This window comes from Syzygium oleosum, unplaced genomic scaffold (assembly GCF_021117445.2).
Source record: "Syzygium oleosum isolate NSW1041296 unplaced genomic scaffold, Sole_v2.1 Sole_v2.14, whole genome shotgun sequence".
Classification (NCBI taxonomy): Eukaryota; Viridiplantae; Streptophyta; class Magnoliopsida; order Myrtales; family Myrtaceae; genus Syzygium; species Syzygium oleosum.
In genome coordinates, this window is record NW_026607498.1 from 2,123,503 (window position 1) to 2,150,151 (window position 26,649).

At 39.3% G+C, this 26,649-nt stretch overlaps 2 protein-coding genes across 2 annotated transcripts; one reads left to right on the plus strand and one right to left on the minus strand.

The window, feature by feature from the left end:
- Nucleotides 1-20: 20 nt before the first annotated feature.
- Nucleotides 21-3,284, plus strand: LOC115684498 (phosphatidylinositol N-acetylglucosaminyltransferase subunit P). The gene is made up of 5 exons (XM_056317622.1): nt 21-105; nt 1,206-1,441; nt 2,205-2,277; nt 2,559-2,677; nt 3,036-3,284. The coding sequence occupies exons 2-5, from the start codon at nt 1,228-1,230 to the stop codon at nt 3,170-3,172; spliced, it is 543 nt and encodes a 180-aa protein (XP_056173597.1). The 5' UTR covers nt 21-105; nt 1,206-1,227; the 3' UTR covers nt 3,173-3,284.
- Nucleotides 3,035-25,752, minus strand: LOC115684440 (NAD-dependent malic enzyme 62 kDa isoform, mitochondrial). The gene is made up of 19 exons (XM_056317620.1): nt 25,510-25,752; nt 24,657-24,753; nt 22,363-22,481; nt 19,444-19,611; nt 18,566-18,694; nt 15,507-15,567; nt 13,958-14,061; nt 13,784-13,867; nt 12,421-12,527; nt 10,397-10,508; nt 9,197-9,310; nt 8,672-8,737; nt 7,064-7,136; nt 6,885-6,971; nt 5,814-5,868; nt 5,574-5,645; nt 5,150-5,212; nt 4,913-5,027; nt 3,035-4,609 (listed from the first exon to the last, which is right to left on the minus strand). Exons 1-19 carry the CDS (start codon nt 25,687-25,689, stop codon nt 4,535-4,537), a joined length of 1,881 nt encoding a protein of 626 aa, XP_056173595.1. The 5' UTR covers nt 25,690-25,752; the 3' UTR covers nt 3,035-4,534.
- Between the last annotated feature and the right edge of the window lie 897 nt (nt 25,753-26,649).

The following is a 26,649-nucleotide window of genomic DNA, read 5'->3' on the forward strand; positions in this document are numbered from 1 at the left end:
TTCGCCTCTCTGCTATCTGCTCCTCGGCGCGACGGCGACGGCGGCGCCCACCGGGGAAGCAGTCGGCGAGGCCCGCTCGACGGTGGCGCCACCCAACCGCGAGCAGGTTCCCTCTCTCTCTCATCAAGTCAGAATTTTGAGCCGTTTTTGCAGCTTTGCCGTAAAAGCTCAGATCGGGGAGTCCCGATTGTGCACTGGATCATTGCTAGCCTAATTCCACGTTTCGATCTCGTAAATTTCATCGCCTCGCGTGTTGTTGCGGCAGAAGCTTATTGTCTACTTCATCGAGTGACCTGGGTAGTCCCAGTTGATCAGCGTCGGCCAGAAGGCGAAGTTAGTACATGAACTTGGCTGTACTGTTAGGCAAATGGGCACATTGTGCTGGAGGGATTAGCCCTGAAGGAGAGAAAAAATTGCATGTATGCCTGTATTGTGAAAAGGGTATTTTGCGGTACTAGAGTAACCACGCGTGAGTGCTGATGTGGGTCCATGTGAAAATTACTACCGAAAGATGTCGCTTTTACAATGCGCCCGGAAGCGAGCTTGAATGAAATGTCTAGACCTTAGCAAGAAAGCCACGGGAGTTGATTTGTTGACAGAGTCAAGAAAGAAGTACATTTAGCTGTTGGTTCTCATCGTAGTGTTTGGGCGGATAGTTGGTGCACTGAGGGTTAGCAAGATGGAAGACAGGGAAGGTCGAAGCAGTCGGAACTTCGATTCGACTCATTTCCTGGTTCTCGTGTTGTTGCGAATCTGTCATGGGAAAAGATGTTCCCCTGAATTTTGCACATTTTCCTCTGTTTTTTCTTTTTCTGAATTTGCTGCCTTCTATTCTTGATTCTATATTTTTCGAACATGGAAAACTATATCGTGCTGATGTCATCAGTACTGAACTGGGTACCCCCATCAAAAGTTTTTGAACTTGGGTACAGTTTAAAAACACCGGTCGCGGCTCACCTTAGAGTACAATGACATTCAACATGTGTTATGGTGGGAAAAAGTAGAAATGCCTTTTCCAGTTTGCATTTCCGTCATTTTACATTATATCGTGTCGAGGGATTTATAATTAGAACTTCAAATTGAGGCCAGTCTCTGTATTTTGTGCGTTTCTGTTTCTTCTTTCTTAAAGTTTTCCCAAGTTCACCTGATCTTATGTCAGAGTTTACATGTCCATTTTATTGTCTTTTTTTGCTCCTACTTATCCGGAGTATTGGCACTCTTCGATGCATGAAGAATGAAACTGTGAAAGAAGCCATGGAAGAACCTCATTCAGTTAGCAGTCCAAGAAGAATTCTCAGTCTATCAAAGAAGAAACGAGCAAGCGTTTCCTTTTCAGATCCAGATGATAAAGCTTCTGGCTTTGGATTGTCTGGAGAACATGGTCCCAAACCTTCGGAGGTCTATGGATTTGTAGGATCTATCACAACTGTTGTGGCTACAGGTCCACCACTCGTGCTTCATAAATATAACGTGGCACTTTGCTTTCATTTTCATGTTAGTCTATGAGTCTGCCCATGTGATGAATTCTTTTGGAACACGAATGAGTAGTTTTACTATCATGTTGCTTTTTGTGCTCATTGGCACATCCTCCACTATTCTTTAGATTTTTGGAGTTAGGGATGCCGTCAATCATCATCTGGTTGATAAAGTACATTTTCCATACAAATGCTTTTGGCTATTAAAAGAACAGTTTGTAAGAATTCCTCGATTTGCAGATAGAGGTCTTACAAATTTAATGTATGGACACTTTTCCTTGATAATTTTGGTGATTCTTTTGGGTTGATACTTGATTAACATAACATCTAGTTGCCTATGACAGACCTCGTGGTATTATTATATTGCATGGCTGCATGTGACAAAATGAAGGCAAATTTACAAGGTGGTTGTCGCTTATCTGTTTGATAGGTTGACAAAGGTACTCATAGATACCTATGACATGTTTGTCAAGACAATAGGAGGATCTAGATCTGGGACTGGAATATGGGATCAACTTTGTAAATCCTGAGAATTCCTTACCAAATAAAAGCAGAGAAAATTCCAATTCCGACTGCTAAAATTAGTGCTGTAATTCATTAGAGAGGTCTTCCCTATTTAATTTGGGACAAGATGCCTGTCTGAATGGATTATAAGTATCCTCACTTGTTATGAGTGATTTCACTGGCTTGGAGAGCTCTTTAACTTCTCTCAATTTATGCTTCATGCAGTTATTTTCTTCACATGGGCATACGTTCCTGAGCATTGGCTACATGCTGTTGGGATCTATTACTATCCTAGCAGGTCAGTAAGCCAATCCTTGTGCCTACTTTATATTTGTTGAGCTTCAAGTGTATTGTCCCTTAAATGTGAGATGAGGTTCTCCACATGAGTTATTCCACGAGACAGTTGTGTTCGCGGAAATTTCGATTCATCTTCTGTACAGTTGCAGTGATGGTTGACCTATTTCAACCAGTCATTTTGTTTGAATGTCCTATCAGAACAGTTTCGGATAATTTGGAAACTTTGCTTGTGTAAGCGTTCTATAACAGCTTCATGTGGATGTTTAAATTGGCCCCTTGCAGATATTGGGCTCTGGCTGTGCCAACTTATATCGTCGTGACAGTTGCGTTGGCTTTGGCATTTTATATTGGCCTCAACTTCCTCTCAACCCCTCCTCCAACATCCTTAAATACACTTTTTGGTAAGCCTTACATTGTCTTTTTGGCTGTTTGCAGTACCACCTGATGTTTTTGAACCGAAGTCGCTTCCTCTAGAGAACACTATCAGCCTATCACTGACTCAATTAAAATTGGTTGAGACCGGAATATGTAACGGTGCATCTCTGGTGGCTTTCCCACGTCGTGGTGGTATAACATCATAGGGTTTTCCTTCCACGGTTCCACCAAATCTGCACTTTGCAAAGCTGAAATGTTTTCTCTTACCTTGGACACTGGGTTTAAGAAGTATATGGAATTTTGCTATCGATCCGCTCATAGAGCAAACATGAGAAAGATCAATCAGTATACGTACGCTAACACTTCTGCTCCTGTTTTTTGCAGATGAGTTTACTAGAGATCCATCAACATTCGGTCCTTTGGGAGAGGGAGAGGGAGACGAATTGCCCATAGAACCCATATCTGATATTCCAATCAACGAAATTAATAGGCTAATGTTTGATCTTGTAAATGACGATTAGCACGACTCTGCCTCGGATGTAATGCTCTTTGTTCATTTTGCTTGCAAAAACAGAGCAGTCTGATCAAGAGGATGGAAGATTATTGTGAACCAATGGTAGTCTTATTTGGAAAGATCATGTATTTAACTTAGTATTGCTCGCTATCGCACCAACATTTGCTAGATCGATGAATTTCCCTCCCACTTATCAATGATAATATATGATTTGCTAGGTATAACAACGTGCATCGAAGTGCTGTTGCTCTAAAAATTCTGAATCCACCCCTTCTTTTACTTATGCCACCAATTGTTTCGCTTTTGATGTTGAATAGGGTAACCCTCGACCCGAGATCCATAAGGAAGGCAAGAAAACCGCTGCGAAAATCGATTGATGATTGGTGAACTATCTAAGGCGGACGAACATGTCGAGAAAAGTGAAAGTTCATATACAAAGAGGCAACAGTTGCCAATTATAATTATATAACGAACTCAAACGACTAGGTAGCATAACGCAGTGTTTGGAAATCACGTCATTTATTTCCATGGAAGAATTGACATTAGGAAAGTTTTAGTTGAACTTGTAGAACTAGAAGTTAGCCGACAGAATGAACACAATCAGAAGGACTATATATATCCATTCTCCAATTCGCTCCATATACTTTTCAAATAGCCTCGTGTCGATGTTCTCCTGTTCACTCTCCCCCTCAGTTGCACCTTGTTTGTTATTGATGACGGTCCGACTGTTTATAAACAATCTTTTCAGGCCGACGCTTCCGTCGCCATATAACCAAGCATACATATAGCCTACAAATAACTATGCTAAGTGCTGTTTAATAGAGTGTCAACCGAATGACTGATTGACCTACGCAAGAAGGGGCAGGGAGGAACAGAAGTATCAAATGGAGTGCCCAAAAATGATGTCAATCTGTGGGAGTAAATAGTACCGACAGCACATAAGTAAGAGCCAGAAATGCTCGGTTCTATGCCAAGGCGTTGGAACAAATTAAGAGGGAATGTTTCCAACATACTTCTTTTCATTCTGGACATATAATTTGTTGAAGCAGCATCGGCATATCTTCTCATATTAATTTCCCGTGGTCTGTCCTTTCACTCACTTCTCTACAATTAAGTGCGTATATAGTTACAATTACAACGCGCCAATCAAATATGATTATTATCATGGAATGGCGAGACTTGGATGGGGGTTAATCAGCCAAACAGCGAGACATTTGAGCTGATAACATTGATACATAAGTACGGCGATCCTTAGAGTCGACCTGCCCTGAGATCTGTACACCCCAGCACCGAAATAATGTACAACACACTTCCAGCATGTCCGTCATCAGCTTCCATTGTATGTGTTTAAATGTGGGAAGGATATGAATCAATTGTCCTTGAAAACCAAACATGGGTAGTCTGGGCTCCACATGTTGTTCTGCACAAACTCTGCAATTTCCTCCTGCGGATAGTAGATGTTTCATTGCATGAGTACATAAAAATGCGAATATAAGAAATTCAAGAGTAGGCATTCAAACTCAAATCATCTAAAGTCTACATATCACTCTTCTTCCAAATTCTTGCTACAGATAAATCCATACATACAAGACATTAAATACTCGGTAACACACTCAAACTGTCAGTGCAAGACAAGGAACACATGCCAAAGCTGCAAATACCGTAGATGAATCTTTTGACAACAGAGAATCAGCAGTATGAATTACGTAAATCCATTTTCATAATAAAGTATGTAAAGAGATCATGCCTGACTAAGTTTTTTAAGTTCTCGTGCATCCATGTCACGGTATCCTTCTGCTAGATCCTCTTCTATAGCTTCCTTTAGCACGGCTGTGGCAACCTCCTTTGTGATGTCTCTAATGCTGCATACAGGAGTCAAATAAGCAATGACAGAAAAGTATTAATGAAGCATTCTTTTGGATGCCCAACATGGAGTACTAGTTAAGCATCAAGAAGGTTTATCCAGATAAGAAATCATGACAACCTAGATATTGATGGATATATCACCCCTCTAAGGACCTCCTCTTCAGTCATGTAAGCGGCCAAGCTGCAATTACATTGGAAACACCATAAAAATGCAAAAGAAAAATAAAATATCAGCTTTTCCAACATCTAATTCATATTATTAAATATTTTTTAGTTAATAAATATGAAAGCAAATTTCTTGTTTCCAAAAAAATGCACTCAGAACGCAGAAGGTGGGGCTTCATCGTATCTTTCCCAAGACCATCTTGACCAGACATAATGTAGCTTCTCTTGGGTTTTAAGCAAGCATCCATTGATATCTACACTAATAAGTCAATGGAAAGATGCCCTGATACATTTTTTGGCCTTGAAAAAGAATGATCTTCGTGGGCGAGGCAATACCGGTGAAGCTGGACCTATTATAGGGAAAGTATAGGATATACCATTCTGCAGCAGCCTGTAGCATGCCATCAGAGACAATCCTAGATCCAGAGAGAAGTGTGCCAAGCCCAATGCTACATATACAGCAAATGGATAGAGTAAGAAAATAGTGTGTTAACATAACAAATAGTAAGCCAAAAGGAAAAAAAACTGACAAACAAATAATTCGCACAATCAGAAAACTTTTCAAATCCATGGAGTCGGATGGAATTCCTTGAAGAGATTGTGACTGAAAAACTTACCCCGGAAAAAGATACATGTTATTTCCCTGGTTACAGTGCCCGATATGACCATTGCCTGGGGAAAAAGAAGTAATCTGAATTATCAATTGAACAAGATTCTACTACAAACTGTAAATCCAGGTAAAATCTGCATCTTACACTCTAAAATCTGAAATGGAGGAGCATAAGGAGAACCCAGACAGCAAATTAAACTCATGGAGTTGGCCTCGTGGTCCAGGAACGAACTTGTATATATGATTAGGCACATAACACAAGTTCGATCCTCACACCACAAAGTGTAGACAATCTCATGTTTAGGCCACTCACCCAACAGTCAAGTCGACGTCTTACCTGGCCCATTAGTTTAATGCAGGTATACCAAGAACCCGAGTTAATCCACCTCGGTTAGAGTTCCACGTCATAAAGAAGAAGAAGAAGAAGAAGAAGAAGCAGCCACAAGCAAGCAAGCAAATTGTAACATCATAGGAAAGTAAAACATAAAACAATTCGAGACTTCCCGTACATCAATTGGGCCAAAATGTGGATCACAGATGCTTGTCTATTTAGTTTCTTTTCCCAAAAAAAAAAACTCTTCCCTTTCTTTAACTATTCCCAATGATACTTCCTTGAGTAAGAAAGTTCTAATGTGCTCAACTTTGTATATATATAAGGAGTTGTAGCCAAATTCAAAAGCGTGAAGTATGTGGCAGAACCCCATAAGGATTCATGTTGAATTCCTTGAAAACCATCAGCAGAAATTATGAATACCACAAGAGCTCATAATCAGTATGTATTATTCTACATGAAAGAATACCAGAGAAGCATGGATAAAAAGTGTCTTTCCTCCCAACAAAGCAAACTCCCCTCCCCCCCCACCCCCAAAAAAAAAAAAAAAAACGAAATCCTCCTTCCAAGAAAAAAAAAAGGAACTATCTGATATTAACTTAAAGAATAAAAGGAAACAAGCTTCTATCCATATATGAACATGGTGCGAATTAGAGGCAGGTCTGTGGAAAATTTGAAAGAGAGAAAGCATGAAATAGAGTGCTAGAAGTAAATATAACTGATTAATCAGTATCATTTAGTACCCACCGAGATCTACATCTTTGAAAGGACTTCCACTTGCAAATATAACATTCTCCCCAATGATAGAGAATGCTTCTTCAGGAGTACACTCGGCTAAGAGAAGAGAGAGGAATTAAAGTCTTGAAAAGCAATGGTGTGACAACTTTTCCATGCAAGAGAATATGAAAACACAGAAAGCTCCATACCATTTTTTGTAGGGTTTGACATAGCAAAAACAGCTGGTCTAGTGGATGTTGACCGTTTCATAGCCTCTAATACCTGATGAAAGGTGAATGCATCATGACATGGATCGCATTCAAAATATGTAGCAATTAAATATCTTAACTCCTGTCAATAGAATTCTTCGAAAACTAGGTAGTTGCCTAACAGCAGCTTGATGACATTAAAATTGGGAAAAATTCCAAAAAGGGGTCCGAAGTGGAGTCATTTTCTCAAATAAGGGCCTGAAGTGGCCAAATCGTCTCAAATAAGGACCTTTGGCTGGCCGGTGACTATTCCGTCACCGGAGAAGGGGTATTTTAGTAAAAAAAAATTATAAGTATACTTTTTTTTTTTTTTACTTTCTTTTTCTTTTCCTTTTCTTTTCCTTTTTCTTTTTTCTTTTTCCTTTTTTCTTCTTCCCTCCCCAGCCGTCACTGTGCCTGGCCGGCAACCTCCGCTGGCCTCAGGCAAGGGCCGCCCTCGCCTGGGATGGCAAGGGCAAGGGCAACCCCTTGCCAAATCTAGCGAGGGTCGCCCTAGCCCGCCGGACCCAGGCGAGCCGACCCTCACCCGACGCCGGGGAGGGCGACCTAGGCGAGGGCAAGGGTTGCCCTCGCCTGGGCTGGGCTGGGCGGGCAAGGGCGACCCTCGCGCGACGCTGGCAGGGGCAAGTCGCCCGCCTAGGCAAGGGCGGCCTCCGCCTGAGGCCGGCAGAGGGAAGAGAGGAAAAAAAAAAAAAGAAGAGGAAAAGGAAAAAAACAGAAAAAGGGAAAAAGAAAGAAAAAAATAAAAGACAAAAATACCCTTTGGCTAGTGAGGTCAAGTCCTTATTTGAGACTGATATGGCCACTTCATGCCCTTATTTGAGACAAGATTCACTTCAAGCCCTTATTTGAGAAAATGAGAGCACTTCAGGCCCTTATTTGAGAAAATGACTCCACTTCGGGGCCCTTTTTGGAATTTTCCCTTAAAATTGTTGAGTGAAGAACATTCTTCTATTCACAAAATGATTTTCCTCATATTTATGCACCACATACAATGGTGGAACATAATAGTGGTAGGTTCCTCCACTGTAGAGGGCCATGGGTTAAAGCCATGCAGATTTTTTGTACCAAGGGAACTGGTTAAGCAGAATTTATCATGAACAGCAGGTTAATGCAGCCATTGACGGTATAAGCTTTTACATGACCTTTTTAGCTCATAGTATCATCATTTTTTTTAATTAATAAAGTTCTAGCCAACCGTTTTTAGACAGTACTTTTCATCTGCTGGAAGAGAAAAACCTATCATGTTTGCAATGGCAGGCATAGAATTTTAGGTCCAGGGCTTGTGTTCAAAATTTTCACATAATAAGAAAACAGATATACTTACTAAACTTCAAGGGAACACCTAGTGACTAGGGGGTATGGGCCCACCAAAATTGCACCCCACAACCATGCAGTCAGCCAGTGCATGTTTGTAAAAACTAACAGCTTCTTCATTGGTTAAATTTTTTTTATTCTAGGATGTTCTAGTCGAACTCCCCTAGGTTAATTCCAGACATACCAAACACAAACCTGAAAAACTAATCTATAAGGCAAAAAGTTATGTACCTCTTTTGAAAAAAGGCCCCCAACTGCAGATAATCCAAGTAGCACATCAGGCTTGACTTCTCGCACCTGGCAAGCACAAGGTACCCAGGATCTTGAGAAGAACAGTCACTATAACGCAAATCAATTGTCAAAAGATAGATATTTTCATGAAGGGAAAATCCATATGTATGAGAATTGCAATCTTTATGATGGACAATCTCCTGTAATGTTAAAGGACGATGTTGACATAGAACTTTGGCAGAAAGTAGGAAATTTCCAACAGGAAAGCAGAATTGGCCCTGAAAGATACAATAAGGGTGATCTTGCTTGATATCCTCCATTGCTCAATCTCAATCATCTTCCAGGCATGTCAAAGCTAGGAAGAAGTACCAGGACAAGGATAATTTCAATGAAAGATAAAGGACAAAGAGAAACATTTGAATGGAGAATAATCTGAACATCATTGTGAGGATGTAAAAAGCAGATAAAACTTCGACACGGTGTATCATGCTTATCGTAAAATTATACAAAGTAAATGATACAAACCACTTCTACAAGGGATGCGCCTTCCCTCAAACCTTGACGATGAACTTCTTTAACCTTTCTTCCAAATGGCCTAGCCTCTGGATCAATATTCTCACGCTCCTCCGTGATTAGACCCTACATGCACATAGAAGAGAAAAGTAATAAACGTATCTTATCCTGAAATGTGGAATGACAAAGTCAAATTGGAGAAAAAGATGCATTCACCAATAATGCTATAACAACTACCACGGGAGCAGTCATTCTGCAACAAGTAATTAATGGATATAAAAAGAATACAAAACCAGAAGTAAAGAGACCAAAAGTTGAGAAAGTAAATATACAACAGAAAAATTCTTAGATCAGCATAGATATGTCCAGTCAGATTAAATAGGTCAACATCCCTGTGAGTTTACACTCCACAACATTATCATGTATACCAACAAAGAACCATGGATAAGAGCAGGGGGAACTTAGCAGGGCCAATTGTTAGGCATAGTAAAAAGTCTAGATGCTTTCTAAGTAAACTGAAAATTCTGATCCGAATTGTTAATACTAAATGATGTGAGTGCATGCTTTACTTTCAACGTTCACATACTGGGTTAGAAAATAGTGAGAAAGCTCCTTAAATTTCTCACATTTACAAGTACAATCAGTAATAACATCTACTTCACAATTCAGTCTACAATGTCAACTAAATCTTCAAACAATATCTTAAGAGGTTTCATAGCCATTAGGGTACATAAATTCCCTTCTCCATGATCAAATGCTCCTAAGATGAATGGACAACAATGGATTAAACTAAGCACATACATATGGCATTGATGCCCTAATACACTCCATTTCTCAGAGGCTATTCTTTTGATCTTGCAACTGGATCTTGTTAAGAAAAAATGTACTGTATACACCTATTTATTCCCTTTCACGGTTTCTTGCAATTTAATCTTCAATAAACCAAAAGATTTTTCTATAAAGAGTGTAAATAACGACTACAAATTTATTTCAACCCTCATAATAGAAAAACTATCACAGAAGTAATCTATCATCTGCTAAATAGCACACAGACTCTGCCAAACGAGACCTGTCAAACTATCATTTATTTGTTGCTGTAGAATTCCATGCCCCATTTTTTCATTTGTCAATTTCTATATCAAGAAATGCAACTGTAGCCTTGTCCAGAACTATCAAATTCCAATTATTACAAAGATAAATGCAACCACTAACCTTGGCATCAACCACCCAAAATTGACTACTTGCACTGTCAAAAGCAGTTTCATTATTTCCCAACATCCTTGCCATGGTTTTTCTAGCAGCATTAAGAACACCTATTCCAGCGCTGCACCAACATGAAGATTTGATAACTCGTGTTAAACATGCAGCAAAAGAGTCTTTTTCAAGAATCCAAATATGTGTATATCTTCAAGAAGCATCAGTATTCACATTGAGCAATGGTCTAACCACAATGGCCATGAATACAAAAGACAACCACCTAAAAAAAGTTGGCAGCTCAAAGATTGCAAAAGATTTTATGCCCCCAGAAAGGGTGGTAAATTATTTAGCTAATGAAAAGGAATCATGTCGAGAATGTAACTAAAATGTTCAACATAGTACCAATGTGCAAAAGGAAGATAGCCCCAGAATCCTACAAATGACTTAATAAGTTAGTGTCTTCTCCTCGATTTGCAAGTTTAACGCTCTCCTTAAGCTTTTCTTTAATGGGATAAGTGCATTTGATGTCCAAAAACTTACATGTGAAGTGCAATAAAATGCTAAAACTTTCAAATGATTTATTACTAATTTGAAAGAGGGTGAGGGGTTCCACAACAGCAGTGGCCATCCAGACACTGGCATAGGTCCATTGGAAGAGCATGGCTCGTGGCTCAGCAGCGGCTATCATTGCTCAACCCCTCTGCCTCTCCCTCTGTTTTCCCCCTTCCTTCTCGCAGCTTTTCAATTAGGAACTTCTAAAACATTGAAATGCCGGTGACACTAATTCCAAGAGAGCATAGATTTTCATCTCTCTCTCCTTGCACTAATCACGATTATCTGAAAAACGTCATCTTTTTTCTGTCAATTCTATTATTAGTCAGTCCTGGGACTGGGTTACCGAAGGATTTCTGGCTGCATACTCAACTTTCAAGATATTCGAGAAGTAAAAGATATTAACAAAATAGATTCAAAAAAGTAGTGAACCCCTCCAATACAAGAGAATATGTGGGCTGATTAAAGTGAAATCTGGTCCCTTTTCTTAGCTTTTCACCTGAAAGAGAAAGCAATACGACTCCAATTCCACTGACTTGATAACAAAAGAGCATTGAGTACTAAAACAAGAAACATGTCCTCAAAACTAGACCTTAGGATAGAGAAAATAATAAAAAATTTCATATCAGGTTTTTTGGTCATCTAAAAACTAATGGACTTAATGGAGATACTTGATTGCGCAATTTATGCAAGTTTTAGGACTCAATTGAAAGATTTGAAAGTTCTAGGACTTCATTGCACTTGGGGAATAAGTTTTATGACTTATGATGCATCAATTCCTTTTTTAAATTCGATTGTATATCGTTCCAGGGGTGCTGAGTGCTTTGAGAGCCATTCATAGGAAGTCCAACTACTAATGAATGTTATTTGTAAGCTTGTAAACCGGCTGCTGGCTTAAGTAATTATAGCCACTTCACCATTAAGACACTAGAAAACTCACTTCTGCACAGAGCTACAGAAGTTACTAGCCCCTACCGGATTTTCTAACTGCCAAGATGAAGATAAGTTATTTTCATCAAAAAATGATGGAAAAGCAAACTTCAGAATCTTCTCAGTTTGCAGAATGGAGATATAAACTGCCACCGAAATACACAGGACAATGTCAACACGAGCCCTCATAGCACTTATTGAGCAACATTTCATGAGCCATGAAATTGAATTCTGGATATTTTATTTTCTTGTTATTCAAGAAATTACTGCACTTTACTCATTAGCAATCGAAATACACAGGACAATGTCAACACGAGCCCTCATAGCACTTATTGAGCAACATTTCATGAGCCATGAAATTGAATTCTGGATATTTTATTTTCTTGTTATTCAAGAAATTACTGCACTTTACTCGATACTCATTAGCAATCCCTTGAAAAGAAATATTATATTTTGTAATACTCAACAGAACCCAAATATATACTGTTGCATCCAAGGTCAGATAGTCCTTATAAGTGAAAGCTATTTACAAAACTCAGAAAAGGGTTGAGACTGACCTTCCAGCACCAGCAACAACAATTTTCATTTTTGGAAAGTCAATCATTGACCTTCCTTGAGCTCTAACTGCTCCTAAAAGACCAGCAAGTGCAACTCCTGCTGTTCCCTGCCATTACAATTTTCTCGAGACTATAAGCAAGGATGGAAGAGGGTCCCAACAGCAAAGCAGAAAAGATGCCCAGGCACAGGAATCAATGCATATCTTCTCTTCTCTAACTTTGTATAGAAGCAGGTTGCAAATGTGAATCGCGATAATTTGGAATAGGTACAAAGAAAATGTCAAATGGAAATTAATTGAGTCTACATTTTACTGTAGTTGAACTGAACCTATTGGCCTGTCAACCAAAGTTTCCATAGGACAAAGTACTGGTGCTTTTTTTAAGTTTTTGTTAAGAGCTACCTTAAGACCCACAGATTTCACTTGACCTGCGACTCCATTTCAATAATATCTTGCAACCCGTTAATGCTTTAAAGTGAAATTTTCTCTGAAAAAGAGAGCTCATCAAATTTAACTCCAGGGATGAATTTACTGGAGTCTCATAGACTATGCAATCAATCGCAACCTTTTGTATAGTGTTAGAATTGGCATCTCGATTCCCAGAAACAAATCATTATAAAGATTAGCATCTCATCCCACAGAACCAAATCGTTTTATCTTACATCAGCCTTTCTTTTGTTAAACTCATGGGCCTAAAGCATGTGACCAATATGATAAAGTTACACTCTTTGACCTGCTTGATATTAGTGCATGAACTTCTCAAGCTTTCTTGAGTCTCTTCCTCTTTAAACTCATGTTTCATAAAAATTGGAGAACCAGTATCTCTTTCCCAAAAATAAGATCATCCCATACAGACCAGAAAATACATTGTGCAACAAAACTTGATAGAGTGGGAGCACCGGCAAAGTAGGAAAACTTTTTAATTGGTAAGTACTGTAAATTTTACGAAAAGGAAGGGAATGATCAGCAAAAATGATCAGAAACTATTCCCCAACTCAAAATTCATGCCGTTTTTAAATAGATATCGAACCTGTGCTCTCTAAATCCTTGGAAGCTCCTCACCAATTGGTGGCACGAAGGATAAATAATCAAAATTCAATCAGGCACATGGAAAGTGAAAAGAGGACCAGAGTAAATGCTCGACCACACAAGCTTTTGCAAACTAACTTCACCCTAATGACCATGCACAAGCTTGACTCAGCCTCCAGATTGCCCAGTGCCACTTTAATTTGGAGGTTGTGATATATTGAGCACATATATTATTAAGCAGAATTGGATTGCTATCCAATATTTAATATCCATTTGATATATGAAGCAAGGTGATGTCAGCACTGTGACTATACAGATAAGGAGTGGTGAAATACCTGGACATCATCATTGAACATTCTGTAGGAGTTTCGATAGCGCTGCAATAACTTGAAAGCCCACTTGCTTTGAAAATCTTCGAACTACATAAAAAGTTATTTCTTCAGAAAGAAAGTATAATGAATTTGTTTCTTTCACTAGCTTCTATATATTTGGATAAGTACACATAGTACCTGTACAACCACATTGGGCCAGCGAGTAAACACAGCTTCCATAAATTCATCAATTACCGCGATATATTCATCACCATCAAGACGATGCTGTTGGAGTCCCAAGTCTATTTAAATAAAACAAAAGTAATCATGTTGGTTCTTCACATGGAAACTGAACCAAAAGTACATGTACTTAAATACAGAAGCAGAAATCCAAAAGGGGTAACAAATATTAATCGACACAAAAACAATTGAAGACAATACTAAATAAATAGAATGAAGTGGCAGAATACCATGTGACCATGCATATGGACAGACTTGGAAACCTCATACAAAATGTATACAAGTTTTTTCTTGGCCAATCATTAAATGTATCGATCTGCTCAAATTGTTTTCAGCAAACTTCAGAATTTGCAACCAAAAAAAACGAGAAATCAAAATCCAGTAAGCTTCAAAAAGAAAAGAGCATGTAGTTTCAGAAAAAATGCAGCTTCAGCCAGAGCTTCAGCAACAACCATTACAATACATGGAGCCTCCTAAATAGGTCAATATTGAGCATCATGCATAATTTGCTGAAAACTATCCACATATCTTTCTTCTTAGCAAAAGCCATGATCGTAGCCCATAACAATGCATTGTATGATTTGATGCTTTTGGAGGAGGAATTAAGTGTCCAAGTACAGTTAACAATTTAAAATCCAAGACTGAAATGGAAGGGTCTTCAACTTTATTTTATTTTTTTTGGTAATTAGGGAAATTGGATGCCTTCAGGTGTCAAGTTGTGACATGCATTCTATATGCGCCATTATAGCAAAAGACTGAGATGGTCTCTTTTGCTCCCAATTTTTTGTATAAGGGAGACTTCCCCTCTTAAGTCGTTTTGTGTAGGGGCAATAACCACCTTAGTACCTCTATATATATAATTTTGTTTATCCTTGAAAGTTAAAAAAACCCAAGGCAGCTCAACAGGAGATAATTTGCTGCAAGAACTTATTTTCATTGTCTCATAACTACTTTCTTCATCCTGATATATACTGTCACACTTCAGAAACTAATAGCAGCATATCTTTCCCAAAGATTAAATGAGCCAATGTCAGCTTTTCTCTCAAACGCCTAGAAAAACAAGTCTGAATCATAGTTACCCAAGGAATTAGGTGCTGCAGACAAATTATGCTCACTCATTGTCTCAACAACAGCATCAAAGAATACGCATGGGAGCTTTTTTCTTCATTTCAACAGTAAGAAGTCAGTTTGCTTAGTCTACATTGAATGCTTATCATAAAAAGGAACCTCACACCACTTATTTAATGCTTTATCTGCATGAAATATGATAGAGACACAACGCGCACAATCTTCTCCCACACTGACAAAGCATGACATAAAACATGAAAGCCTAATCGAATTCATGAATGATAAATTTAGGATAAGTCTAATGGAAGAGCCGCATGCCTCGTTTGGAAACAAATAAAAATTTTATTGAGCGCTTGCAACATCTTGCAGCGTGAACAATAATATTTTAATTTATCAATGATATTCTATAAAGATCCAGTGAAGTGACAACAGAACTTACAAATTGGATCTTCAAGTAGCTTCTCATTATTAGTTCCAACATCAATCATTACAGGAAGTACCTGCAGTCAGAAAAGAATGTCAAAAGGGTATATTTCAAGCATGAAATCTCACCAAGTTCATCATGTAAAGCAGTCAGTTAAAATGTGTTGAAAACCAGATCCAGATATTTTAGTTAGCAGCAGAAGTTCGGTTATTTTGTTTCCAGATTTTCAGGTTTTTGTTTGTTAGCTTTTAGGAATTTGTTTCCTATGTTTTAGGGTGCTGATAATTTTTTTTCAACCAGCAGATACTAACCAGATTTATGGCTAGTATATCTGGCTTTTTGCTTCGGTAGTTAGCACAAAATAATTAGCAGGACGAACAGCTATAAAAGGCCAGAGGCCTCATGTAATTTAGTAGTCCTTTCTGGAGAATAAAAACTTAGAACAATTTCTCCTAAATTTCTACATGGTATCAGAGCTCGATTTGGACCATTCTTTTCTACCATATCTCTGAGTGTTTCCACCATGACAAAATACCCTAGAGCCACCATGGCAAACGAGGTTGAGAGTGAAACCTCAGACCCTAAAGCTCAGAACTCTCCTTTGATTACCCAACCTATCAATGTATCCGAAGGGGGAACTCTTCTCATCACCGGTCATAAACTTACCGGTCACAACTTCAATCAATGGTCCCATTCTGTCATGATTTTCGTTTGCGGAAAAGGTAAAGAAGATTACCTAACTGGAGTTGCCGTACAACCTGAGGAGACGAGCCCAAACTATCGAACATGGAAGGTGGAAAATAACATGGTGATGTCCTGGCTGCTGAATTCAATGAAACAGGGGAGAATTTCATGTACTACCAGACAGCGAAGGAGATTTGGGATGCTGTTCATGAAACTTATTCCAACAAAGATAACACCTCAGCCATCTTCGAAATCAAGGGCATTCTTCATGATCTAAGGCAAGGGGAATCTTCGGTCACTGATTATTTTAACCAATTCATGCGTCATTGGCAGCAACTCGACATGCTGGCAGATATGATGTGGAGTTGTCCTGAAGATAGCAAGCGGTACAAGCATATTCAAGATCGAGAACGCATCTATAAATTTCTGTTAGGCTTGAATCAAGAGCTTGATGAGGTACGTGAACGAGTTCTGAGCATAAAGCCCCTACCTAATGTACGAGAAGTTTTTGCGGAGGTTAGGAGAGAAGAGACTCGACGAAAGGTGATGCTTGGTTGTTCAAAAAACCAGACCAATCCAGAAAATTCTGCCTTAATAGCCTGAGGATCTCAACCATCCTACAGTCGAGGCACTCAGTCAAACAACAACAACCAGCGAAAGGGTGGTCGTCCGTGGTGTGATCATTGCAAACGGACAGGTCACACAAAAGACATTGGTTTCGCAGTAAGTATGGTTAGTAGATACATGAACCAACCAACAGAGAAGCACCTGCAGGCAGTTTTTCGAATCTTACAGTACCTGAAGAGAAGTCCTGGAAGAGGGCTTTACTTTAAGAAAACAGAGGAGAGAAACGTGGAGATTTTCACGGATGCAGATTGGGTTGGATCTCTCACGGACCGAAGGTTGACAACAGGGTATTGTACCTTCGTGTGGGGCAACATGGTTACTTGGAGAAGCAAGAAGCAACCCGTTGTTGCTAGGAGTAGCGCTGAAGCGGAGTTTAGAGCAATGTGTCAAGGAATATGTGAAGGCATGTGGCTGACAAGAGTCTTAAATGAACTAGGATTCACTAATACCAATCCTATGTTATTATTATGTGACAACAAAGCTGCTATTGAGATTCCCAAGAACCCGGTTCATCATGATAGAACAAAACATGTGGAGATCGATCGACATTTCATCAAAGAAAAACTCGATGAAGGAATATTGAAGCTCTTGTATGTTCCAACCAATCATCAAACAGCGGATATACTGACCAAGGTTTTATCCAGAAATAGTTTTGAGACTCTAAGGTGCAAGCTGGGTATGATAGACATTCATAACCCAGCTTGAGGGGGAGTGTTGAAAACCAGATCCAGATATTTTAGTTAGCAGCAGAAGTTCGGTTATTTTGTTTCCAGATTTTCAGGTTTTTGTTTGTTAGCTTTTAGGAATTTGTTTCCTAAGTTTTAGGGTGCCGATAATTTTTTTCAACCAGCAGATACTAACCAGATTTATGGCTAGCATATCTGGCTTTTTGCTTCGGTAGTTAGCACAAAATAATTAGCTGGACGAACAGCTATAAAAGGCCAAAGGCCTCATGTAATTTAGTAGTCCTTTCTGGAGAATAAAAACTTAGAACAATTTCTCCTAAATTTCTACAAAATGTTAACCGAGAATGACAAGGTGATGAATAGTAAATCTTGAAAACTACATTGAAGCAAAAAGATGGCGATTCACGACTCATCAGCAACTAAGCAAGTACTAGCATATTAACTATTAACAGTACTACTTTACCAACAAGAACTATCAGTAGTGCAACAAGAGGGATAAGAGGATTGAGAAGAATTTATGCCAACAGGATATTCAAGCTCTCCATATGAATGCCATGACTTTTGCTGGAGTCATCAATTTTTGATTCTTTGAAAGAAAGAATATATAAATTAACTCATACATCTCACATTCTAAGAGAAAACATTTGCAGCACACTAACAAGAGGGTCACTAATCTTTTCTCAAGAAAAATCAGAGTAAGACAGATTCTTGAAGGATGAATATTGGATCTCCAAGACCCAATATCCTGCTCTGCATAAAGGACCTTTTTAGCACTTGTGGTGGTGATATTACCCCATTTAACCTGATAAAAACCAAGAGTCTCAAAAACCTAACAATGATATTTTGAAGGACGACCCAATATTCTGCTCTGCAAAGGACCTTTTTACCACTTGTAGTGGTGACATTACCCTATTTAACCTCAGAAAAACCAAGAGTCTCAAAAGCCTAACTAGAATATTTTTAAGAATGAAAAGTGTTTCTAAATTCCAGATTTTTCTCATTGCTTAGGTGAGTAGTGCTAATTTAGATTCGGACATAATATTTGTTATCTTGGGCATGGAAGCAGTATGCACATACCCTTTGAGGGTTTATTCCAGCAGCAGCAACATACAGATCTAGCTTCCCTATTGCAATTCCAATTCCCTGAACTCCAAGATCTCCAAGACCCAATATTCTGCTCCCATCTGTGACAACAATCATGTCAACCTGCATAAAGGACATTTTTAGCACTCGTAGTGGTGATGTTACCCTTTTTAACCTGATAAAAGCCAAGCGTCTCAAAAACTAACATGAAAGAAAAGTAAATACTGATCTATGCTACCTAATTACAGCATGAAGGAACGTAAAAACGTTTTATATACATCTGAGATTCATTTCTAACTTCATTCTTCGATTCTTGATCACAAGAAAACCCGACAAAGGTTAAAACCTTTTCAAAAGAAAACGTCCTAAAAGTGATATAGGATTGATCAAGTGGAGGTCCGACTCTAATTCCACTGCAACTACTCACCCCGAATCCATGTGGACTAACTCTTACAAATAAGAGAAGGAAATACCATGTGGGAGTGGGACCTGGGGTGTCATAACAAGAGTTCTATCTTCTCATGATTATTTTCAGTCTCAAGGTCTCTTCGTTACAACTTATGAAGAGAGAGAGAAAGAGAGAGAGAAAGAGAGAGAGAGAGAGAGAGCTTGTGTAAAAGTACATTCAGGAAAAGTATAGTAGATTATATCATAACTTTAATAAACCTACTTGTGCAGATTACTCCATGATAGAGCAATTTTCATATGGCAACAGCAAGAGAACCATAAATGAATAGGGCAAAGAAAAGGTGACATTCTTCAAAGAGATGGGGCTGAGACATGGCCTATGAACAACTGAATGCTAGGCAACATTGACTTATAAAATTGAATAAAAGGAATATTCAATAAAATGATTAGAAAATGCCACAGACCTGCTCAGCTGACCAGTTGTACACCATCGACATCATTTCACCCCGATCTTCAGCACTGAAGTACATTCCCCTTGGCCGTCTAAACAAGCCACCATAGTTTTGGCAAACAAGACCAACAGTGGGTGTATACACGATAGGTGCATATTCCTCAATATTTGCTATTAAAACCTGTTTGAAGAGTATGTTGCTAGATCATCAGTCTAAGTGCAGTCTCACAAGAGTGTCTTCACCCATGTCAAATTCTATTTGAAAAATGCTAAATGACAAAATAGTAAAGCAAAATAGCTTGAAGGGAGTATTTCATTAGAGAATGATATAATTTAAAGTACCAGAGCAAGTTAGACTAGGACCATTAAATTGGATGCTCTAATCCAAAGCAGTGAGATGCACTGAAACCTTATTTGTGGTGGAGTACCTTGACGAGTTGTCAATTCATTGATTGTTCTTAACCCTGGAATTCATTTAAGACCCAGTGCAAGCAGTGAATGGACACCAAACATACTCAATCACACTAAATTGCCAAATTTGCAATAATTTGTACAATGGAGCTTGTCCCTACTATCAGCTCCAGCCTCTTCAAGCAAAAAGGAAAGAACAGTGTAAATTAACTAATTAAGGGAAAATTCCAGTAAAAATTTTCAGTGGCTTTATACACAATTAAAACCAGGTTGCCCATGCTCCCATCGACTAGATCAGTTGTTTTCTCTACAATAAGCTGTAGTAAATCTACATTCTATTTATTGGTATGCCATTGCAAACCAGAGTCTCATTTTCAACAATGCAGGACAATCATTGAACTACAGTGATTTGATGAATGCCAAGGAGCCAGGTCATCAGAGATGCTACCTTTTGACCTCCCACGTGATGAAATGTGTTATTGTCTAAGTGCTATAATACTGAACAATTTCCTCCACTTGATTTCAGTAAATCAATAACTTCCAATGGGTTTGATATAGAAAATTCAATCCTATTGAACTGTTTATCACTCTTGAGGTCAAAAGAATGATGAACGGGGGGGGAGGGGAGGCAGAAGGACAGTAGCTGAATACATGTAAGAACTAAGAAGTGATAGAAGATGCACAGTCGAAAGTGTCAATCACAGTCTTAGATAAATGGAAAGAGTCGCAAGCTTTTAAATGAACAAGATAGAGAGCTTAAACTGAGAAACTCACATTCTCCATCTAAACACATACAGTCAAAAAAAACAGAATGTCATATCATTACCTAAACACATACTCCGGAAATCTTAATGGAGTCCATCTATATTGTGCAAGAGAATACTTGCTACTTCCAGTACACCACTAAAAAAAGCAAAACAATTTAAAAGATTCAACCAGCTAAATCAGCAGATAATGAAATTTTGGCCAACAACGTGCAAGTACATCAACTTTGTCTTCATGACACCATATGAAGAATGTATCATCTTAGATATTGTTGTCTACATGGACACCAGCAAACAGCATAAATTGGTCGCAGTGTTCAACTCAATTGATTTCTTAAGGCTTAGACAAAGAGTATCAACAATTTCCTAGGAACATGACAATGCCTACACAACAATAGCAGAGAAAATTGCCTCGTGAATGGAATTTAGCCAGCTTTTAGATGATCACCTGAATGCTTTAATCATCTTTGCTCAATGGTGGGAAGAAAGACCACAAACAAGGTATATCTAGAAACAGTCTCTAACTTTAGTAACTAAAATCTATTACGTATTCAACTGTGGAAAATAGATCATTCTAACCATCAACAGGCCAAATCCCAGATAGAAAACCTATCCAGATGACAGATCCATAAGGCGTGCTACTAGATGCTAAAACCAAGTTGGAGAGGTGGCCAAAAACCTAAAAGCTAGAGGCATGTCCAGATAGATTTTTGCTTTTTGCTTGATCTAAATCTTGCAACGCACGCAGTTAAATTTTTTTAAATCCTAAACACTTGAAACGTTCATAATATGAAATATTGATACATAGATTTTTTCATAGCTTTTCTATATTTGGATATTATTTTAAATTTTGGCAGGAAAGCAAAAAAGTACTATTTTAATTAAACATAATTCCAAACAAACCAGCCCTAAAACTGTGAATTTTGAGCTATTTCTCTTAGCTAAAGCTAAAACTGTAAATTGCGAGTTAATTCTCCGAGATAGTTAAAGATCAAAATAACAATGTTCACCCACGACAACCACTATTGCTAATTTCCTTCTCGTTAGCCAATTCCATAGAAGGGCAATTTGCGAGAGAAGTTTACAGTTCTAATCAAGAAAAATGAATTTGGCCAAAAGGTCAATCGAGATAAATGAAGGCTCACTTTAATACCTTGTTCACCTGAGCTTTGTATCATGAGCTCAATAATGCATGATCCCGGTTAGATGCAATATCTTGGACAATGCCATGATAAAGACTACCAATAACTATGGAAACAACTCCTTTTTGGAGGCTAAAGATCACCAATCAAGTTATACTCTATGTACAAGATGTGACTTCAATCTAATAGGGTCAAGATCCAAAGTGAGACAGACAGCAAGGCTTAAGCTTCGTCATCAAGGGAACAGTCAGTTCGTGCTTAAGATTTCACAATGTCTTTTCAGATCCTAATTGTATAAATCCAGTCACATAAAAGCACTAAACTTCAATGCTGAGACCTCTTTAGATTAATATTTAATGACCCAGTAACTCTATAATACAAAGTCATGATCAGATTTGACATTACACCCCCCCACCCCAACCCCCGCACACACGCGCCCTGTTTAGTTGGCTAATCCACCTTCATCCATCATCAATCATCTATACATTTTGTCAAATAGAAGGTGCAATATCTACGAGGCAGGAAGAAAGTGAATCTACGTCACATCAAACATTAATTGCTAGTAAAATATACAACACCAACATTGTGACATAGGCAATCCAGTTATTAAATCACCTTATAGTACATTGTCTCATTTCTGTCGTGCAGTCTGTTAAGAATCCGCCACTTTGCCAGAGCATTTGGATCCAATGGTCCGTCTCTTGCTTGCACTTCGAGCCTCTTCAAATCAACCACTGTTGATGGACAGTTTTCAATCAATGTGGCAATGTAATATAAGCAAAGCACGAGCTGGAAAGATGTAATATCCAATTACAGTAGGACTTGCTAAACTTAAGCTTATGACTTAAATTAATTTATCTACATGGTTTACACAGTTAGCCATCCACCTTATCATGCCAGCTACATTGATGGGGATGCCAAACTAATGGAGAGCCTCTCCAATACCCTACTCCCAATTTCCATACCTCAAGCAATGGAATTTTTGCCAAAACCTGGACTCTCCTAAGATAGGAATATTACATAGCAGCTAGAACATCCTTTCAAAGTATGAGCAAGGAATTCAAGTTTATGTTCACCACTGCATCAGAGATTTCAAACCATATAATAACAGGAAATGAATTAATAGCCGTTTCAATGTACCAACATGGAATACAAGCATATTGTTTTCAAACAATGTATCAGAGAATTTAATCCACCCAACAATCAACTTCTAAAGGTAGCAAACATTTTCTAGCTTTTCAATCTATATGGCACCACACTTATCTCTTAGACAAGCCGACAAGCGAAGCGGAATATAACTAGTCATCATGCCTGAAACCCCAGCTTCACAGCCAAAAAAATTTTGCCACTTTTGCCCCTTCCACATTTTAAACCATCGGAACTCTCATCAGTCCACTCAAACAAGCGTCTATGGTTGAAGCGCTGGTAAAACGGAATTGAGAATTTACAGTCTGGATTTCGGGGGAAGAGTTATCCAGTCGGAAAGGTTAATATTAAGGAGAAAAATCATCAGTGCACATTCAAGATTATAATCAATGCTCAGATATGGCTCATTTTCACTATCCTCCAATCAATTATATCTTCATTCTTAATTAGTCAATAAAGTTTCCTTTCTCAAGAATGTAAGAAGAACATAAAAGAAACTGCTTCCCACAAGGAGATTCCAGTATTAATAGAATAATAGGTATCAAAGCAAACTTCGTATCTTTCATGAAGTCAAGTGGCCAAGAACTCAGTGCTGAAGTGGAACTCTTGTGCTTTAATGGTGGATAGTGAATGAATAGAATCTAAAAGGATGTTCCCAAAAGCTCTTTATTTTATTTTCTTAGACAAATAGGTAATCTTGCCATGTGGATATAATATCCACGACAAGTGCTGCTTGGAGAAAATAGCCATGGCAACACATTCACGAAGTCAGCAAGCCAAGAACTCAGTGTTGAAGTGGACCTCTTGCACTTTTACAGTGGATGGTGAGTGGAGCAGAATCTAAAAGGATGTGCGCAAAAGCTCTTTTATTAGACTTTCTCAGACAAAAAGGTGATCTTGCCATGTTGATATAATTTCCACAAAACAGCTGCTTGGAGCAAACAGGCTTGTGGTGAAGCTATATGCAATATTTCATTTATGATAGGTGCCTAGCCACTCAAGTCCTTAAGCATCTCCTTCATGTACATGCGACGTACCATAACACCCATCTGAAGTCAACATCTAAAGCTTCTATGTAGAGGGTTACTTTGCCCTTGAGGATCATTACGCCTGAGAAGATTCCTCGATTGCGTAAGAATAAATAATGCCTAACTCTGGAGATGAGCAGCAAGCTTTTTCCATAATGCATTTGTAGTATGACAGATTTTGGATCAGATAAATAAGCCCTATCTTAAAATGTAGGAAAAACCACAAGAAACTACAGATTGATTACATGTTCCCCTAGAGAACAGATTACTTGGACGCTAGTAGCATCGACAGCTAAATTTAACCACAATTCCAACATAATTGCACCGACAACAAGGAGAAGCATTCAGTAAGGTGCTTCAAATCATAAACAAGTAGAATATGCTCCAATAGCCTTGTTATACTTTTGTGTCATCTACATTCTACAGATATTCTCGATAAAACTGAGAGGGAGCCACTATGTAACATAGCTTTCAGTAGCTCAGATACAACAGAGCCCAATCTGCTATTGGACTCTCTACCGGGCATAATTCGTTAGATCATCAGGTTCTACCGGAGATGGCCTCCTCATCTAATTTGCATTATTTAACGTGGAACGCCCATCAGAAAACTTGAATATCAAAGTAACTTGAGAAATGTAAATATGGTTTTACAAGAATAGGTACAGCGACAGATGCTTATCAGTCTAAGTGAATCAAAGCAGTTTCTGAAAGGGAAGCCCGAGTAACAGAACATACTAAAGCGTTCAATTTGCTGCTCGGAAGACATAACGCTGGGAGGGAGAAGACCCCGAAGATCAAGACGATCTCGTTCTGTCATAGAGAATGCTGTTCCCTAGAAATGCAAAAGGGGTCAGCCACATACGCAGTTGAAATACCAAGTCCACTAACTAAATCAACCTGAAATCTAGAATATATATATATAAATGCCGATGAAAATGTTAACTTGGAAAACCAGAAGAACAAAAATTTAACCCTTCCAAGCCAAACTTAAAAATGGAAAGGAAAGTTTTATCATCTACAAACAGAAAATTTGAGTAATTGCCACTCCAGCTGACCATCTGATTAACAGTGCCAGTGCCACAGTACATCGTCGTATCGGTTCACTTGAAAAAACTGAACGACCAGAATTTTTAACCCTTGGATGGAAAAACTTAGAATTGTAAGAGAATGCAATCATCATCGAAATGAAAATACGAGCAACTACAGCCCCCTGACCATCCAATGAACAAATCCGTGTCAGTCGTTGAATTTTAGCAAGTCGCCGACGCAGTATTCCTTCCCAACGGCAAAAGGAGATTCGAACTAACTAGACAACCTAACACGATACTAAAACCAACCAAAGGAAGGCAAAAAGGCCAAGATCGAAATCATCAGCCGAACATTCCTTCATGAACAAGGACAGTCGGAGCAACTTCGGCGTCGGCGAGACAAACACACGGGAACATCGAGACGCCACCGAATACTATATTCCAGCGATTCCAAGCTCCACGTAATCCGCCTTGCGCTACCGACGAACCGCCTCCGGCGCAACCGTCTCGGGCCCCGAGCGCTCTAGCATTGAGGCCGAACGAACTCGATCGGAGATTACCTTGTTGAACCAGGGATCGTGGAGGATGTCGATGCTGCGCTTGTGCACCATGGTGGGGCGGTGCCCCTCGGTCGTGGTGAAGCACCGGGCGGCGGGGCTCGCGAGCCGACGGTGCCGGAGGAGCATCCGCCGCCCGATCAGCGACGAGGACGCCACGATCTGGCTCGGCAGGTTCGGCATCGCGGGGCGCGCGGGGGGGTCGAGGAGGAGGAGGAGATGCGGGAGCAGGCGGAGATCGATCGGGAGAGATCGCGCGCGCGAGAGAGAGAGAGAGAGAGAGAGAGAGAGGGGGCTAGTTCAGGTCAGGAGGATAGTGTAGCGAGGGGAGTGAAGTGAACGGGAGCAGGAAGACGGGTCCCGTGTGATTGGCGGCCGCCGTGGTGTTGGAGGGGAGGTTGATGACGACACGATGGTCAAAGTCAAAGTTTGCGGGTGTGTCGTGTGGTGGGGATGAAATGCCGTTGCTGCATCATCCAATGAGGAAAAGCTCGCGAGGGGATATTACTATTGCTTCCCTCCTTTCGACAATTGACGTCGTGGATCTTTGTCTTACGTTTTTTCCCCCCCTCGGACCGAATCGGATCGGATCGGCCGGAGTCGCGGATCATTTGCGTGCAAATAGGCCCATCATGGGCCGGGAAAGCACTCTCCTCCTTTGCATCTTGGCTTTTTATCCGGAAAAAAAACCAAAAGCGGACCTCTTTTCTAAAGCGTTACAACATGCATGGCAATTTTAGCGTCGTGGCGGAATTTAAAAGTATTTGTCAATCTGGAAATGAGCCCGTGAAATCGATATAAGGGTCGGAAGTGGACTGTACTTGAGGTTGAGGAATGTGAAAGTAGTCGCGACTCGAATGGATCGGAAAATGTTATGTGTCCCGGTGGTAAAAAGTTGTGCGCTTGTTTGGTATGTTTAAAGGGTCGTGTTAAAATTTGTCGCTACGGTAAAAAGATTGTGCATTCCTTGGGTAATTGCCCCAGCATTTATTTTGAAAATCAAAAGGTGCTGGTAAAAGGACTAGTAGTGTTTTTCCATAACACCAACTGAGAGAGATTAATTGCTAATGATCAACTTACTTAACATCAAAGGATAATGACACAAATAATATCTAAATTTTGACCTAATATGCAATGTAATCC

Coding starts and splice junctions, on each gene's coding strand:
- LOC115684498 (XM_056317622.1), top strand. CDS start 1,228: ATGAAGAATGAAACTGTGAAAGAAGCCATGGAAGAACCTCATTCAGTT. Junction 1,442..2,204: donor CACAACTGTTGTGGCTACAG/GTCCACCACTCG, acceptor TGCTTCATGCAG/TTATTTTCTTCACATGGGCA. Junction 2,678..3,035: donor ATCCTTAAATACACTTTTTG/GTAAGCCTTACA, acceptor TGTTTTTTGCAG/ATGAGTTTACTAGAGATCCA.
- LOC115684440 (XM_056317620.1), bottom strand. CDS start 25,689: ATGCCGAACCTGCCGAGCCAGATCGTGGCGTCCTCGTCGCTGATCGGG. Junction 14,062..15,506: donor GCTACTTGAAGATCCAATTT/GTAAGTTCTGTT, acceptor TTATTTAAATAG/ACTTGGGACTCCAACAGCAT. Junction 5,646..5,813: donor AACATGTATCTTTTTCCGGG/GTAAGTTTTTCA, acceptor CTGTATATGTAG/CATTGGGCTTGGCACACTTC.